This window comes from Macaca nemestrina, chromosome 16, assembly GCF_043159975.1.
Source record: "Macaca nemestrina isolate mMacNem1 chromosome 16, mMacNem.hap1, whole genome shotgun sequence".
NCBI classification, from domain to species: Eukaryota; Metazoa; Chordata; class Mammalia; order Primates; family Cercopithecidae; genus Macaca; species Macaca nemestrina.
In genome coordinates this window covers 99,931,411-99,949,978 of record NC_092140.1, presented here as the reverse complement: position 1 = coordinate 99,949,978, position 18,568 = coordinate 99,931,411, and the positions used below count along the sequence as shown (strand labels likewise).

At 44.6% G+C, this 18,568-nt stretch overlaps 1 protein-coding gene and 1 pseudogene across 9 annotated transcripts in view; one reads left to right on the top strand and one right to left on the bottom strand.

Annotated features, from left to right (window-relative positions):
• LOC105490225 (ring finger protein 6) overlaps positions 1-4,112 on the bottom strand; it is a 72,338-nt gene extending 68,226 nt beyond the window's left edge. For 2 of the 9 annotated variants that reach the window (XM_024795536.2, XM_024795533.2), the window contains exons 1-3: positions 3,537-3,680; positions 3,003-3,085; positions 1,222-1,432 (exon numbers count right to left, since the gene is read on the bottom strand). In XM_024795536.2, coding sequence (XP_024651304.1) covers positions 1,222-1,432; positions 3,003-3,085; positions 3,537-3,645 — 403 coding nt within the window. In that variant the 5' untranslated portion in view covers positions 3,646-3,680. The other 7 variants (XM_011755638.3, XM_011755639.3, XM_024795535.2 and 4 more) reach the window with 7 other exon arrangements.
• A 12,702-nt stretch (positions 4,113-16,814) lies between these two features.
• LOC105490329 (52 kDa repressor of the inhibitor of the protein kinase-like) lies at positions 16,815-18,568 on the top strand (annotated as a pseudogene).

Below are 18,568 nucleotides of genomic sequence, written 5' to 3'. Positions count from 1 at the left end.
GCCAGGCACGATGGCTCACGCCTGTAATCCCAGCACTTTGGGAGGCTGAGGTAGGTGGATCACCTGAGGTCAGGAGATCGAGACCATCCTGGCTAACATGGTGAAACCCCGTCTCTACTAAAAATACAAAAAATTAGCCGGGCACGGTGGCGGGCGCCTGTAGTCCCAGCTACTCAGGAGGCTGAGGCAGGAGAATGGTGTGAACCTGGGAGGCGGAGTTTGCAGTGAGCCGAGATCGCGCCACTGCACTCCAGTGGGGGGATAGAGGGAGACTCCGTCTCAAAAAAACAAAACAAAAAAAGATTTAATTTGAATAGTTGGTAAACTGCTGCCAGTTGATACACTCAGGAATCTATAAGCAATAACTCTGTGGATTTTTGTCAGTTAAAAAGAAATTAACGGAGCATTTATAGAGAAAACTTCACATCTTTAATTTTATCCCCAATACTTCATTATATGGATCATCAATATAAAAACACACAATATATAAATATACAAATTTCCATTAGTTCATTTGTAAAAAACTTTATGGAACACATTGGGCTTTGGGGGGAGTTATTAATTCAGCTGAATAAATTATAATACCCCAAATGAGTTCAAATTGGGTTTTAAGTCAATTTTTTTTTGAGATGGAGCCTTGCTCTGTTGCCCAGGTTGGAGTGCAGTGGCATGATCTCGGCTCACTGCAACCTCTGCCTCCCAGGTTCAAGCAACTCTCCTGTCTCAGCCTCCCAAGTAGCTGGGATTACAGGCACGCACCACGACGCCCGGCTGATTTTTTGTATTTTCAATAGAGATGGGGTTTCACCATATTGGCCAGGCTGGTCTAGAACTCCTGACCTCAGGTGATCCACTCACCTTGGCCTCCCAAAGTGCTGGAATTACAGGCGTGAGCCACCACACCCGGCCAAGTCATATTTTATTTGTATAAAAATTACAAATAGGACCATATATGTAAATACTTAACACCATTATGTACATTAACCTGTTTCTTAGTTTGGCATTTGTGTAACAGTGCTCCATGTCCCATATTTTCACCTTATAAAATACAGAAGCCAGGGATTTTCTACTTTATTACACTAAAAAGTTCTTAAACTCACAAAAACAATATACTATATTTTCATAAAGAGAAACAGGGAAAAAGAATACCAATTCTCCTTATCTTGAAATCCTTCCACCTAATGATGGAAAAAGGTGGCTCCTCTTTTACCGATCTCTTACCAGGGGTGCCTAAAAGGTTATGGTCTCTCATAAGCCGATAATCTTCATCATTGAGTTCATTAATAAACTGATAATAGGCCTCTTCTCTGTGGAGACGCTCTTGCTGCCATCTTCTCTCATTTTCATGATGATTATGGTCTTGAGATAAGCTTTCTTCACTGCCACCATCTGATCTAGATGTAGACTGATTCATCCTGAGATTCCTGGCTTTCTGTTCAAACAATATAAACAAAATTCAAGGTGTTAAGTCATGGACCACATTTAGCTTTGTATTTATAACTTACAGTTTTTAATTTTTAAATGTTGTCCCCTACCCAAATACTGTATTTGCCAAGTCTTGCAGTGAGAACCTTACATATAAAATGAAAAACAACTTCTAGGAAATACAACACAATTGGAGCTACTTCTTTTGCCTAAAGCCATTAAGTCAGACTGGATTTGGGTTTACCACACAATGCTCATGCCTGAATACCATAGTGATTATCTCATTTTTGACCCGGCTAATGATCTGGAAAAGTTGATCCAGAAGTCCTCATTTATGTTTCAGTATCTGGGTACTTCACATTAATTACAAATTTTAGGCTTGAATTATGCACATTCTTCACTTAATGAGCAAAGGGGTATTGGGATGATATAATTTACATTTATTTTCAGCAAGGTATTCTTTCCAAAATAAGGCTCATGAATGTAATATTATCCCCCACTGCACTTTGTTGAGGTAAAAATCATTTAGCCTAATTAATATCTACTGAACAGACTGGGAGGTGATCTCTCGTTAAAGCCTACCAGGAAGACTTTGAAACCCAACAGGAAACAAGACATCATGTATGGCTCAAGGATTGTGAAAGTGCATCAGAGTACTTTGTATCTCCCCATAACAAGCCTCATCCTTAAGCCTGGAATGGTTAGTCCCAGGAGTTTCAGAGTGCCAGTGAAAGTTCCTAACTTTGCCTAAGAAAACACTATTTTTGAATTATATTTAAATGTCACTCCTGATAAGCTCACTTTTAAACGATAAGGAAATCAAGGGAGAAAGATGTTTGTTTCATAAATATTTTAAAATTTCTTAAACATATCTATTTAGTAAGTCACACTAAAGCAATGGTTCTCAAACTCACTTAAGGACATTTTTAAAAATCCAGATGCCCAAATCTCATCCCCAATCCTTGATTAGAGTTTTCCAGGGTAGGACCAGGTCTGCTGTTAAGAGCTAATTTGGGTGTTCTACAGATGAAATAAACTATTCCTCAACAACCTCTGGCATGTCACTAAAGGGTATGAGTGATACAGCACCTGATTCAGTAGAGGCTGGAGGCTCAAATGGCTAGGCTACCAGTGAAGCAACTGTGCAACTCCGCCTCTCGAAATACACCAGGTGTTTAATAAGCAAGCTGCTTTAAATATAAGGTGAAATTAGCCTACAAGTCTAAAACACTGTAGGAGTAAGCAACTATTCAATTTCACCTGTAACACTAAATTACAAATTCAAGGATTTTTTTCACTGTGGTTATTTTGTCATTTTGAACAAATGACCTAGTAACATTATCCACTCAAATACGAATTAACACTACTAAAAACTCAAGATTTCTATCTTCAGATTAGGACCGTAATTAGCAAAGAGCATATTTCGTAGGTACAGCAATAATAGGATTTTTGTAATAAATAACTTTACAGAAACCTATCATAAAATCAAGCTACCCTAATATTATTTAAAACGTAACAGCTTCTCCTTAAAGGTAATTTTCTTATACAATTAATCACCATGAAAACAAAGCGAATACCTTATTTTCCTTTCGACATGCTTTTACCATATGCCATGGTATCCATCCTTCAATTGTTTGTGCCTTTTTTGAGAGTTGCCCATCTGAAGCAATAAAAGAGAGGTGAATAATTCAATAAACTGTCTCTTTGAAGGCCAGGAACGGGTGGGAGTCTCCCCACTCTGCTGCAAAGCCAAAGCAAATTCTCCAGTGGATTTTGTTAGACACATCTAGAAAATTAGATCCCCATACAATTAGGTCATGAACACCTCCCGCAAGGCCCCTACCTCCCGCAACAAACTTAGGCCTTTCGTCCTACACTGTCACTGCTCCTGGGTTTACGCCTCCTCTCTCAAAGGCCTTCCTTCCTATCCCGTTCCCATTCGGATGTTACCAGGGTTAGGCGTCTCTGGCTTACTTCTAAACCTTGACTTTCTTGCCACCCCCGCCCTCCGTCCCGCTACTGGTTTCTTTCCTGGCCGTTGCGACGGAAGCTCGCGCCGGGGGACGATCCCCAGTATGATAAACAGAGTGAGCTCAAGGGGCCCAACCAACCTCTTCCCAACCGAGCCTCAAGTAACGCTTCCCTTAGCGACCTAGATTCCCACAGGGAAGCAGGTGATAGACGGTGCATCCCAACCAATCTCCAGCCAGCGGAGCGCATTAAGAGGGCAGTTAACCAATCGGAGAAGAGATGGGTGGCTCGAAGGATGGCCTGCTTTCCCCGGCGTCTCCAGGAAGTAGTGGTGGGACCCAGATCTTTCCCTCGAACCCACCTGTCCTCCAAGTCCCGGGCCTTCCGCCTCCTGCCCGGAAAAAGTGTGCCGCGGACGGCGGTTCTCTCGGGTGCTGGAGGCTGTGGCTAGGAGGCGGGATAGGCTTGCCGCCGCGCCTCCGGAGCCCGCTGTTCCCTCGAATTGGCCACTGAGGAGAGAAGCCGGAAGCCCGTGCTGCAGCGTGGGGTCGTCCAGCTGGGGAGGATGCTCCGCGGGCGGAACGGCAGGCCCCAGCCCTTCTTTCCAGACAGCCAGGCCGCCCACTCGGCGAAGGGGAGTCGCTCCGCAGCCGGCCCGGAGCTCGCACCGGAGCTCGCCCGTGCGACTGAAAATTGCGTCCGTCGGGAGCTAGGGTGCCTGCGTCCCGCGTTCCGCCCTCTCCGCGCCGCCCTTACAGTGCCTCCTCCTCGAGGCCAAAAACCGGCCGCTCAGCGTTGGTGGCAGCCGCGTAGTCGCAGAGACACAGCTTGCTTTCCAGGCTTGGGAAGTCCCAGCACTTAACTCTACGCGTCCGTGTTGCTTGTTTGCCAGCCAGACTACAAAGTGCACCCAAAGGTGTATTCGTCCCTTTACTTCCGGGTGTAACGTACTACCCAGCCAGGCCCTTTCCCTTGCTGTTCGTTGGAACCTGGAAATTACAAACCCTAATACATTCTGAAGTCTGTCTGCCTATCTCTATTTGAGAAAAGGTCTCGCCCTGTCTCCCAGGCTGGAGTGCAGTGGAGCGATCGTAGCTCACTGCAGCCTCCAGCGTTCCGCCCTCCTCATCCCAGTGGCTGGAACTACAGGCGCTTGCCACTAATTTCACATTTTTTTCTTTTGTAGAGACAAGGGTCTCGCTATGTTGCCCAGGCTGATTTCGTACTCGGCCTCAAGCAATCCTCCCACCTCAGCAAAATGGGATTATAGGCATGAGGCACTGCACCCCACTACATTTGTGTTTTTTCACCTTCTCGCTAGGAAAGCAGTTTGAAACTCCCAACATTCCTCTCTCTGATTTTATTTCTGAGATGTGAGGCTTACTAAACTTGCCTCACCATTAGTTAATATGCTGAGTAGGTCTCCGTCTAACCTGGTATAGGCCCCCTTCCTCACATCCCCGCTATCCAGATGACTTCATCACTGGAGAGTGCTCACAATGCCGTTACTTGTCATTCTCCCGTTTGTTATTTCATTTCTGCATTAATTTTTGAGGAACTACCATATTCCCATTATTATGCTGGGCAGTCCTTAGCATCAGTGAGCTACCAGTGTAGTAAGGATCTATGGACAAGTTTTTAAAATAAGCATAGGGATATGGATACTAAAATGGAAATATATAAAACAGCCTAGAAAGTCCTTCCAGGTCTCTCCGCTGCTTACATTGACAGATTGATGTCTTGGCACTCTGAAACTGCTGGAAGTTCCGCCACAAGATACGGGAACTCCTACGCAACCCCCAACTCCACTTTTACCTAATTTTCTCTGTCTCCCAAAACTCAGCTCAGTTCTCATCTTTAAGGAATTTTTCCTGATACCTCTGAGGTAACACCCTTATCTCACCCTCAAGCCCAATATCTACACATAAAACTAGGCAAACGTCCCTTTTGGGGGCTCCCATACTCCCTCTATATAAACCCATTTTAACATGTATTCATGTATTTAACAAATAGTGTGACTGTGTATTAGGTGCTGGTAATACAGACTGAATCAAACAGTCACGTCCTCACAGAATGAAGTCCTTGCCCTCTTTTCCCATGGAAAAAGAGTCATTGAGCAAATACTTGAAATGATTTTCTGATTTTAGGTTTTTCCTACCTAGAGTCTGAACTCCTTAAGTGTGAACAAATGGTCTTATTCATTGTTGTAATCCCAGAACTGAGCACAGCACCTGACAGAACATTCTCCTCAGCCTACTGCATGTATGAGCAGAGAAAAGTGCAATCTTTTGGCAAACAGGATTAATGCACATAGTGCAACGACTTCAGATATTGTGAACACATATCATAGAAAATAAGTAGAAATCATTTTTAATACCTATGTGAATTTTGGAGAGTGCAATCAAATGCAATAATCCAAGTGCAAATACTTTTTACATGTTGAGTGGGAAGGACATTTGTGTCTCTTCCTATTTTTCCTATTTCCTATTATATACCCTAAGAATTAAAAAAATATATAAAAATGTGTAAATAAAAATACAATCAAGTGATTTACCAGGTAGGAAGCTGCAGGTTTTTGTGAGTAGAGAGTCAGGTAATGTATGTAACTTGAATCCAACACCTTGCTTCAGTTTTTGCGGTCCAAGAAAAAATGACTACCAAGAGGGTCTTAGGTACAATAGCTGGAATAGACAGCTGAATCATTCTAGATATCTACTCTGGGTCTCAGGACCTGCCAAAGTCTCTGGTCTAATTAATTTCTGTTTATTGGATTGGTACCTGGCCTTTTTAAGTGTGTATGCCTCATGTAACTCCTGCACTTTTTACAATTAGGAATAAAAAGGTGTAAAATAATTAAAACCATAAGATTAAAAGGATTTTCTGTATATCTGGTAAATTATGTACTTGTCATGTTTAAGAGATTTTGGCTTCATAAAACGACAGCCTTAATTACAATTTAAAACAAAATGGAGCACTCGATTTCAAGTTTTTAAGTTTAAGTTGAAATCTTAACTAAGTTTATGGATGGCATCGGAACTGCAAAGAGAAATTTAGGCTCGCCATATTGTCTTATTATTGGTTTAAAAATTATTGTGTAAGATTTCAAGAAGGAATTAAATTTAACATTTGAAGTACTTGTGAATGGGATAAAATATTAAATTTATAAATACAGTTTAAAATGTTGGTTTGAAGATAATTAAATAAGTATGTGAATGAGATTGAAAGTTAGTGAAAGGCTAATTCCAAATGACTGTTGAAGATTTACTATACTTGGCCAGGCACGGCGGCTCACGCCTGTAATCCCAGCACTTTGGGAGGCCAAGGTGGGCAGATCATGAGGTCAAGAGATCGAGACCATCCTGGTCAACATGGTGAAACCCCGTCTCTACTAAAAATACAAAAATTGGCCAGGCATGGTGGCACACACCTGTAGTCCCAGCTACTTGGGAGGCTGAGGCAGGAGAATCGCTTGAACTCAGGAGGCAGAGGTTGCAGTGAGCCAAGATCGTGCCACTGCACTCCACCCTGGCGACAGAGCGAGACTCTGTCTCAAACAAAAAACAAAAACAAAAAGATTTACTATGCTTACCACTAGAATAATAAGAGCTGTGAACCAAATGTAAAAAGCTAAGGTATAACTAGGACATTGAATTTGGAACTAATAAGTTGAATATTAACTGTTTAAGGCAAATATTTTTTAAAGAATGTTTTCTTTATTTCCTCATAGCTCTTTTAACAGCTTTATTGAGATATAATTCACATACCATAAAATTTGCCCATTTAAGGTATATAATCCAGTAGTTTTTAGTATAATCAGAGTTGCGCAGCATTCACCACAATCTAATTTTAAAACATGTTCATCACCCCAAAGGAAACCCTACACCTATTAACAGTTACCCTTATTCCTACTCCACCCTATTCCCAGCCCCTGGCAATCACTAACGTACTTTCTGTCTCTGAATTTGCCTATTCTGAGCCTTTCAAACAAATGGTATTCTATGTCACGTGGTCTTTTGTGTCTGGTTTCTTTCACTTAGCATAATGTTTTCAAGGGTCATCATGTTGTAGCATGTCTCAGTATTTCATTCATCGAGAGAAACTTCGGAAGAATCCTTTTCTGCATATGAAAACCACCCTCAAGGACACTCCTGATAACCTGGGTCTTAATTAGGCCAGAGATGGTCTTGGATCAGGTTATCTAGAAATGAAGCCTGAGACAAGGATTCTTATTGAAGTGTTTTATTAGGACAGCGCACTCTGGAGAAGGGGATAGAGGAAGCAGGACTGGCCAGGAGGACAAGGAAACAAGAATGAGCCTCCACTGATCCCACGAAATTCACCACCAAGTGCTGGCCGACAAGACCAGCTCTTTGTACATACATGCCCGTCCATCACTGGGTGAGATCTTCAGGGGCAGGATTGCAGCAGAACCTCATGTGTGAGGTGGCTCCTGTTTTAGCCAAGGGAAATTCTCGAGAGAAGAAGGCAGCTGAAATTGTTAGCCAACACTCCCAGCAGCTGGAGTACAGATGCATGAGCTTATAGAGTGGATTTGGGCAGGAAACAAAAAACGTTCACTATGGTCCACGCTTTGTCTTGTTGAGATCATTTGCTTCTCATGTTAAGTTTCTCCATCTGAGCAGTTTCTAATCCCAATTTCTGGGAAATTTTTAAAAGACAAGGGTATTGGGACAAACTACAGCCCCTGCTGCTGCAGCTGGTTCCAAGGCCATAACTGATACTCATTATCTCCCTCCTGCACTACCCTTTCTAGATTCCCCTCCACCTCCGCTAGCACTTCTGCTGGTGCAGGTGGCTTGACTGATGGATTGAACCAGGCACTCGTCCCTGAGGGGTTTCAGACCCTAGTTATCATGCTCTTACCAGGCTGTGATGGCTGTACTTATTCATTTACCGTTACAACTAGGCACGGGAATACCAAGAAATGCCCCCATTGGATCTCCTGAGTACCCAATGTATTCCTCTTTGGTCTAATTATGTAGCAGCAGCCTCCACCTTGTTCTGATGGTTTGCTTGCAGGTCTTCCAACGTTAAGAGCCCACAGCGATCAGAGAGCAGCCATAGCTTTCAGTTTAGTGGGACTCTTACTGTGTCCTATGATGAAAGCATCCCACCTCTGAGTATAGGACCTGATTATCCCTTGATCACTGGATCCACGTATTCTATCTACTGTGGACACAGCACCATATACCAGCCATTGGTTTAAGGAGTATATTTGCATTATCCTGAAGGATAACGCTCCAACCTTACAAGGGGTTATTTCCAAGATGGAATTTCAGCCATGCCTTCAATTGGCCATTGCTCCACTCTATCAATTTGATAGCTTCCAAGTGGTATGGTATGTGGTATGACCAGTGGATCCTCTGGTCAGGTGCCCAACACTATACCTTCTTGCTGGAAAGTGAGACCCTCGGTCTGAGGCAGTGTTACGTGAGATCCTGTGTCAGACTCTCTGACATTCTGTAAGTCCTTCAGTAGTGGTACTGGCTGAAGCACTGTAGGCAGGAAAAGCAAACCTGTACTGGGAATATATGTCAAACCCAGTCCTGATGAAATGGGACTCTTTCCAGGATAGAAGGACCCAATGTAATCAACTTGCCACCCAGTAGCTGTTTGGTATTCTTGAGCACTCAGTGTTGGTCCCTGCTGCAAACAGGTCAGACATTCAATAGCAGAAATAGTTTTATCAGCTTTGGAGAGAGTCCAAGCTGTTGGGCCCATGAACGGCCCCCACCTCTGCTACCATGGCTACTCCATCTATGGGCCGCTTGTGCGAGAACTGGGGTGGCCACAGACAGAGGCTGCCGAATATCTGCTGGCCTAGACATCCTGTCTACACAGTTGGTTGATGCCTCTTCTGCAGTGGAAACTTTCTAATGGGCATTATGTACTAAAAGGTCCTTATACTATGTGCCGCCTCCCATAAGTCTATTTACCTGCCTATTCTCCAGCTTTTCCCAGTCTTCCTTCTTCCAGGCCCTTGCCCAACAAGTGAAGCTCATATTTGTCATTGTCCATGAGTATATGGGCAACATACTTCTGTGTCCAAAGTCGATGACTAAATGCACTGCTTGAAGCCCAAATGGGATGCTTTCCCTTTCATCTCTTTCAGAACCACCCCTGAGTGGGGCAGCAGTGCTGCAGCAAGTATTTCCAGCTTGCATCCATACCCAGCTGACCATCCATGATCCAAGCTTGGAGTTTTTCCTTTGTTGTCAACTGTTCTTGGGGAACTCCCCTAGGCCATAGCTATGAGTTTAGGGAGAGGCATTGGTACAACAGTAGCAGGTGACATGGGGGTCCCAGCCACCTATTTGTGCAGCTCACTCATGCTCTCTGGACTTGCTTGAACCTAATTGCAGACCTACTGGATTCCTTACAGAGGATTGCTGCTGCACCCAGCTGACCTTATGACACAGAGAGTCTGACAGAATCCAACTTATGATCGCTTTTGTGTCTCATGGTTACTTAGTGACCCATGGTCAGATGCTCAGTTTCTACCAGGGCCTGGTATCATGACAGAGCTGTTTTTCAAATGGAATATAGTTCTCTGCAGCAGATGGCATGGCCTTGCTCCAGGATCCTGGGGTCTGTGCTATGACTTGCCTATTGGGGCTTGCCAGAAGTACCACATGGCATCTTTCTTTACAACAGACACCTCTAGTACCATGGGATCTGCTGGCTCACAGAGTCCAAGTGGCAGGTCTGCTTGTACCAAAGAATGTACCTACCATAAAGCCCTTTATCACCCGGGCTTCACTAACAGCTAGCGGCTTTCCAAGTCACCTGATAAATACATTGCCAAGTACAGTGAATATGCTGCCTCCAAAGCCCAGAGAGGCCTGCCAAGTATTCTGCTCTTTTTCTTAGTGGTAGGAATTCAGGCTACAAAAACTTGTCTTATACTTTGGAGGGGATGTTCCAGCATACCCCAGACCACTGGATCTTTAAAAACATCACTGATGTGGCAGGTCTCTGAATCTTGTTAGCTTCTATCTTCTACCTTGTGGAGAACATATTTTTTTTTTCCATTTTAATCATTAGTTTTATTTGAGGCAATATATCCAAAATAAATTTTTAACATTCAGTTATCATGAAGAAATACTAAGGAGATACTTTGCACCCTTTTTTGGGACAAAACCTCTGAAGTCCATGTGTCTACAACACTCGTGAAACGTGACAGGGACCTCCTGCTTCTCAAGCACCCAACACCACACGTGGCCACCACGGCACGGCTGGGCTCGGTGTCCGACTGCCCTGCAAAAAGGCTGGGGCCTCTGGCCCAGAGCTTGTGGCCCCTCATCTTCTCCACTGCGGTGCCTCTGGCTGGGCTTTACCCTACTCGGGAAACGACTCTACCCCACCTCTGTTAGCCCAGTGCTATCTGTCCAGACCCAGGGCCAGGGATCCCCGCCTCCTAGGGGCCTTCCCTGAGACTCCATGGGAAACAGCCCAGCCCCCTCAAAGCAGGTGAACAAGAGGAGTTGCTATGTACCCAGGGGTGCCCGTCCCTCCGGAAGCTCTCAGGGGAGGCGGCCAGCAGGGATTCACCCCCACCCTCCCCACCAGCACCTAGCAGAAGGGCAGCTCCCTGTGGAGGGGGGGCACCACACGTCCAGCAGTCACACGTCCAGCAGCCACATGTTTCACCGGTCTTGGAGGCAGGCCCAGGCTCCCTGGGGTTGGGCGGAGGCAGAGGAGGTATCTGGGTTGGACTACATGCTGATTTTGGTCTGAGACACATAGTTGCCGATGGTGCCTTGCCCCTGCATGGGGACGCCCTGCACGGTGGGTCGCGTGGGGCTGTAGCCGGGCCCTGTGATGCTCATGGAGGTTGTGGGCAGCTTGCTCTGTGCCATCTGCTGCATGGACACGTGGCTCAGACCGCTGCCGATCAGGCCCTGCGTGAGGGAGGAGGGCAGCAGGCTTGTGTTGATGGTGCTGCTGACGCTGCCCTGGGAGTGCAGGGATCCGACGCCCAGGTTCATGTTCTTCGTGGGCGGAGCAGGGAGCAGGGACTGCATGTGGAGAACATATTTCTTACCAAGGCATATGGAGTACTTGCTATTTCTTGCTTCTAACATCTAATTAACATGGTTTCATCAATATCGGAGACCAGTGCTGTGTTCTGCAGGATGCCCAGGTTGTCCAAGTCCCTTTGGACTACATTATATGACAGAAAGCAGGATATTAACATTGCCCTGGCAAGAGAATATCACGTCAATGCCATGTAGCAAAAAACTGCTTCGAATCTTTCTTCCTGGTGCATATAGAAAAGAACACATTTACAGAACGATAGCTCTTAGGATAGTGCAAAAGTAAAAGTAATGGCAAAAACTGCAATTACTTCTGCACCAACCTAATGCATACATGTACCAAGGCTGTAGTAATATGCTCTAGTCAAGATACCAGATCTTACAAACCAGCTGCAATAGGGCCACTATTTGGCTAAGTTCTTGGTAGTCCACTGTAGTACACTGTGATCTAACCAGTGTTTCTGAGGTCAGACTGGTTAATTAAATAGGGTTATGACAAAGAGCACCATCTCTGCATTCTTGAAGTCTTTCGGGATGGTGCTAATGTCTGCCATTCACGGGACCTGCAATACTCTTCTCAGTGTGAGAGGGTCTGTTTCAAGGACTACTGTTGGAGTTCCTACTAAAATACCTCTAGTTTCACAGCTCAGGGAACCAATGTGAGGATCCTGCCAAGTGCTAGGTATTTCCGTTCTCCATGAGGGAACCAGAGAAATAACCACTGGTGGAGTCCACAGACTCAGTGAACCTGTTTTAGATGGACCTGGGCCAGACCTTCAGTTATCACCTGTCAATCAGGCCTTCCTCGTATTAAAGCAGCCTCTCTTTCAGTCAATTGGTTCTGAGTCTGAGAAATGGCTCAGGTCTGGAAACGGGACAAGAGATCATGACTTTCCATTGGGGTGCCCGACCTCAGCCTTCTGGTAGCCTGTTATTAATTGCAGGTTATCTTCTATTTATATGCCTTTAGCACTATTTTTTTCTGTTGCACTATTCTACCTATCTTTCTTGTTCCTAGGAACACCATATTCGATTAGTCCTCTCCATAGGTCCCCAAAGGTCAGTCCCCCTGGCTGACATCCTGACCTGGCTGCCCATTACAGTAATTAAGTGGTTTTAATGGTTAAGTGCTTCTGATGGCTAAGTGCTGTCACCTGGCCTCTGCTATTCTGGAACATTCTAATCTCCTTTGCTACCAGGAAGTCTAGCTCCGTAACAGCATCGCTTATCATCAGCCTCAGCTGCAGAGGGCAGCTTCGCAATGATGTGGGTATCCCTTTCACCGGTGAGTTTCTTACTCCATTAGTTTCCTCGGAACCTCCCAAGGAAAGTAATCACTGGTGGACTTCCTGGTGTTAGACGGTAGATCTGTTCCAGCATGCCCACTTCCCTGAGCCTTTTGTCCTCTTCCTCCACAGCCTGCCATGGCAGTTGTGGCCTCTCCACGTCATTGAATGTACACCGCTTTTCCCCCAAGCTTCCAAGAGTCATCCAGCAGCATAATAGAACCATCCCGGAGGCAATTCCCAGTGAATTACTATGATTATCATTATTATTTACCCTCATGTTCTCTGTGATGGTAACTTTCCAGCGAATCAAATCCTGTCTTGTAGGCCCCATACCCCACACAAATTCTCCCTTCCCCTGCTTGATATTCTATGCCCCTTGGTCCAGCACCTCATGGTCCCCTCCCATTCTCCCTGTTTTGCTGGTATACATTATCCATGTCCCATGTCCGGTAACGCTTTGGCCTGTAGCCCCTTTTCACTCAGCACAGCAAACATTAATTACCCCAATTGAGTCATGATGAAGTGTGACCCCAGTTTTGGTCTGATGTCCAAAAGTGAAAGGTGGAAGGCAGGAAACCTTTGTCCTATAAGGGTCTGTTTCATCTGAAACTTCTGCATAGCGAGGAAGGGAGGGCACCATCTTTTAGCCGTGGGAGTGGGTCATTTCTGCAGGCACCTTGGTTTGTGGAATCTGGGGGCAAAGGCTGCGTCTGTCTACCCAGCAGTGAGATACAGCCTTATTCCACAGCTCAGAGTCCCACCCTACCCTTGCAGGGCTCTGCCTTTAACGAAGGAGATCTGCTTTGACTGAACATTAAGGCTTCACTGTAGTCCTTTGTTGCAGAAAAAGGTTGGGCTGTCCTCCAGCTGCAGGTGACGAGAGTCTCTTGCAATGCTGTCTAGCAGGCCCTCTGTCTCTCACACTGCCCTTTTCATTCATGATTAGCTGACTTGAGCCTGTCATTTTCTCTCTTAAGCACATCATTGGTGACCAGCAGCAGCCATCCAATTCTACGGTCCCTTCAATTACTATTTTCCAATATCTCCACAATGCCAGGGACAGCACCAGCCACTGCATTCCCTTTCACCCGCATCATATTCCAGCCCACCACAGGTGAAAGGCAGCCTGGGCAGGTATGCTGAGAACTGACGATACTCCACCAAGGTCCTCATGATCCATTGTCTAGTAGATGATCCAACTCCAGAAGTCTGTCCTGCTTCCTGGAACTCCTCTGGCACCAACTCTCGCAGGTGGGATTCTCTGGAAACAAAGCCTGAGTCAGTGGTTTAAGATGAAGTACTCTTCAGGAGAGACCTCTCAGTAGGGAGGGAAGAAGAACAGGGAAGGGGAAAGAGCTGAACAAGACTTTGCCAAAGACTAGCCGGAGCTTAGGCCTTTTATTTGGAAAAACCAACCCTATCTCCCTTTGCCTGGCTAACTCTTTCAGGAGTCATTGCTCTTATAGCTCCTTTTGGATAAGATTCACTGACCCCCTCGGCACTGGCTAGGTTTTCTGTCTATGTGATCTTACAGTAACCTGCAGTAACTTGTGTCTTTCACTTATCAGATGGTATTATCATTTCCTTTCTACTTGTTTAAGGAAAGGAATTTTCCAAAATACATATGGTACTCCCTTCTCTAAGGATCTCAGCATGCCTTAGGGTGAGGGGAGGGACAGGAAAGGATACATATATACCCACACATGCATACACACATATACACTTTTAACTTCCCAGGTGATTGTATTATATTTGCAGCCCTACCCTAAACCCTTCAATATCTACTAGCCCAGTGGTTTTCAATGTTGGCTACATATTGGGATCCTCTAAGGAGCTATTAAAACAGCTGATGCTGGGTCTGATTCCCAAAACATGCAGAATTGATTGGTTGGTTATGGGGCCTGGGCATCAGTGATTTTAAAATTTTCATATATTTTTTGAGATGGGGTTTTGCTTTTGTTGCCCAGGCTGGGGTGCAATGGTGTGATCTTGGCTCACTGCAACCTCCACCTCCCAGGTTCAAGCGATTCTCCTACCTCAGCCTCCCAAGTAGCTGGAATTACAGGCGCCTGCCGGTTAATTTTTGTATTTTTAGTAGAGACGGGGTTTCACCGTGTTGCCCAGGTTGTTCTCGAACTCTTGACCTTAGGTGATCCACCTGCCTCAGCCTCTCAAAGTGCTGGGATTACAGGCATAAGCCACTGCGCCCGGCCATCGGTGATTTTTTTTAAAAAAGCTCCCAGATTATTCTAATATGCAGTTGAGATTGAGAACCACTGGACTAGACTATGATGTCCATGGTGGTTGATTTTTCTTCTTACTCCTCTAGATAGTTCCAGGGCCTGCCTCAGTATCTGTAGTAGGCAGATAATAAATATGGAACAAATGAATGAGTGATTATAAAAGGTAGAGAGATAAGTGCATTTTTCCCCTCATTATGTCATCAGCTGACATTTAATATTAAGTCACATTTATAAATACAATTGACCTGAGCGAATTTTTCACTTTAGTGATCACAAATATCCCTGGGAGTATAACCCGCAGAGAACACTCCTGTGATCTCAAATAGCTTCAGGTAAGATCCCAGACACTCAACTTTCCTGGCTTTCAGTTTTCAAAAGTAATTATCTCTGCCTTGTGTACATTAAATGGAGGTCAAAAGTTACCAAACTAGGGGCCGGACAGTGTGGCTCACGCCTGTAATCCCAGCACTTTGGGAGACCAAGGTGGGAGGCTCACCTGAGGCTAGGAGTTCAAGACCAGCCTGACCAACATGGTAAAACCCTGTCTCTACTAAAAATACAAAAAATTAGCCGTAGCCAGGCATGGTGGTGGGCGCCTATAATCCCAGCTACTTGGGAAGCTGAGGCAGGAGAACTGCTTGAACTCGGTAGGCAGAGATTGCAGTGAGCCAAGACTGAGCCACTACACTCCAGCCTGGGCAACAAGAACGAAACTCCGTCTCAAAAAAAAAATAAAAATAATAAAGTTACCAAACCAGGGCCAGGCACAGTGGCTCACAGCTGCAATCCCAGTACTTTGGGAGGCTGAGGCAGGAGGATCACTTCAGCCCAGAAGTTCGAGACCAGCCTGGGCAACATAGTGAGACCCCCCATCTCTATTTATTTAAAAAAAAAAAAAAAAAGTTACCAGACTAGTTTTAGCTTCTCTGTTGGTGCACAAACCCTGCAGAGCTGGCCTTGCTGCCTCCTGAGGCAGTGTGGGGCCACAGTGCAGATCTTCTGTGGTGTCCCCACCTGTATGCAAAAGAGCACATGGTCCAACTTGGTCTTCTTCAGGTTCCCACAGGATCCATCTAGATGCACAAAGTAGGTGGAGAAATGTCAGAGAGCAGACCTATAAGATAAAACATCTAATTAATTAAATACACATTCTCAATTAGGTGCCAACCTCTTCTGAGTCCTCTACCATCTGTAGAGCTAGTCCTAATAGAAAATCTTCAAGATAATGCAATCCCAGCAATATTTGATCTTTTTTTTTTTTTTTTTTTTTTTTTTTGAGACAGAGTCTTGCTCTATCACTCAGGCTGGAGTGCAGTGGCACAATCTCAGCTCACTGCAACCTCCACCTCCTGGGTTCAAGCAATTCTCCTGCCTCAGCCTCCTAAGTAGCTGGGATTACAGGAGTGTGCCACCACCCCCAGCTAATTTTTGTATTTTTAGTAGAGACGAGGTTTTACCATGTTGGTCAGGCTGGTCTTGAGCTCCTGACCTCAAGATCCGCTCACCTCGGCCTCCCAAAGTGCTGGGATTACAGGTGCCAGCCACCGTGCCCGACCCAATATTTGATCTTACCAGTCATTTGAACATCCACATAGTAGACACAAAAAATGAATAAAATAATTGAGGAAAGATGAAATTAGAACACTGAAACAGAAAAAAGTTGATGAAACTTCTGAACGGGAATGAAAACATAAAGATACTAACAACAGCAGTGTTCAGAAGCCCAGTGTGGAAGAAGCCAGCCAAGGGAAGAGTGTGGACACTTTGCCTCTAACCTCTAGAGAGAAAGAAAATAAAGAGCCCCTAAAATCTCTACTGGAAATTTTGATTTTGATGGAAAAACAAAATATATCTCTGGATAGACATGAGGCTGATGAAATGCCAGAAGGTCTCTTTACTCTTGATAACATCGAAACACTGCTGGAGTACAGATAAATTCTGGTGAGGAGGTCTTGAGAAACTGTTTTGAGATGACAACCACGAGCACTTTTTTTTTTTTTTTTTCCTAAAATACAACCGAATTAGATGCTAGAGTCTGTGAGATTTTAGAGGCTGCTAGAGATCTGTGAGAGCTGCATTTGGGAAGAAACCCTCAGGGACATAAGCGACTCACGCTTCTTTTCCATTATCACTGACATAGCCGGAGAAGAGCACCTACAGTGTTGGTGAGGTTTGTTGATGAATCTCATGACCTGGGAGTGGAATCTGTGGGCTTCCCACCTTATGAGGCAGATGCAGAAATTTTGGCTGCGAAATTTCACTCTGAAAGTTAGAAGTGGGAACTAAATATGGAATATTGTCATGGCCAGATTTACATTCTGTCCGGTGGATTTTCTTCTAAAATGGAAGTTGTTTGCTTCTAGATGCTATCTACATACTCTGCTCTTCCTGTGCCTTAAATATGTGGGGGGCAAAATCAGTGCCTGTTATGGGAGCAGTTGAGGAACAAATGCTATAACTTTTCCTATAACAATTGTTATAGGAACAGTTGAGGAAGCTTGTTCTTTTTTCCATCGTTGGCTGCAACTACTTTTAGAGCTTGGCAATGTAATTTCTGTTCTTTTTCAGAACAGTGAAGAAAAGGGTAAAGGACTGAAGGAAATGTGCCATTCTCTGTGGACAGGCAGGCATGATGCTTTTGAACTGTAGCGGACCTCCTATAAGCACTTGTTTTAGATGGTATAAATAGTGACCTAAATACTAGATGGAATAACTGTATAGCTGGCCAAGCATTTGTACTCTGTAGTACAGTAGCAGATTTTGATTTCACTGCCATCATTGTTGTTCTTTAAAATGTCCTATCTTTTACAAGAGCCTCTGGGGAAAATTTCCGGGGGCAAACCTCTGATTTCTTCTTTGCAGCCAATAGCTTGACTGCTGTACTGCATGCACTCAATAAAGTGATGGAAAATATTGAATTCATCATGAGTTTTGGTTTGAGGAAGCCACAAATTCGGCAACCAAACTTGATATTCAAATGAAACTCTCTGGGAAATTCCACAGAGCTCAGCAAGGCAACTTGGAATCTCAACTAACTTCAGAGTTACTGTAAAGAAACCCAAAGTGCTCCAACAGTGCAACACGTTCTTCAGGAGCTGAAAGATATATTCTCAGAACAGCACCTCAGAGCTCTTAAATGCATATCTCTGGTACTATCAGTCATGGGATAACTCAAACTCAGTATGTCAGAGGAACGCCATGTACAGAAGTGACTTACCAGATCCCGACATGCTCTCAGCTGAGCTTCATTGTTGCAGAGTCAAAAGGAAACACAGAGCAAAAGATATAAAGCTTCCATCAACATTTATGAAGCAGGCAGATGTGTAGGCATTAATGTGCACATGTCGATGAAGGTCTCATGTATTCTTCCTGTGATGAAGGTTGAGAATGAGTGCTATAAAAGTGGACAAAAGCATTTCAAAGTATATTTGACGAACACATTGACTGACTAAAGATTGAGTGACTTGGCTTTGCATAACATAAATTTTGATATAAAACATCATCTGGATTTAATGGTAAACACACATAGCAACTCTCTACAACTAAGTCAGCGCTTCCTACAGGTAATTCAGAAACTAGTTAA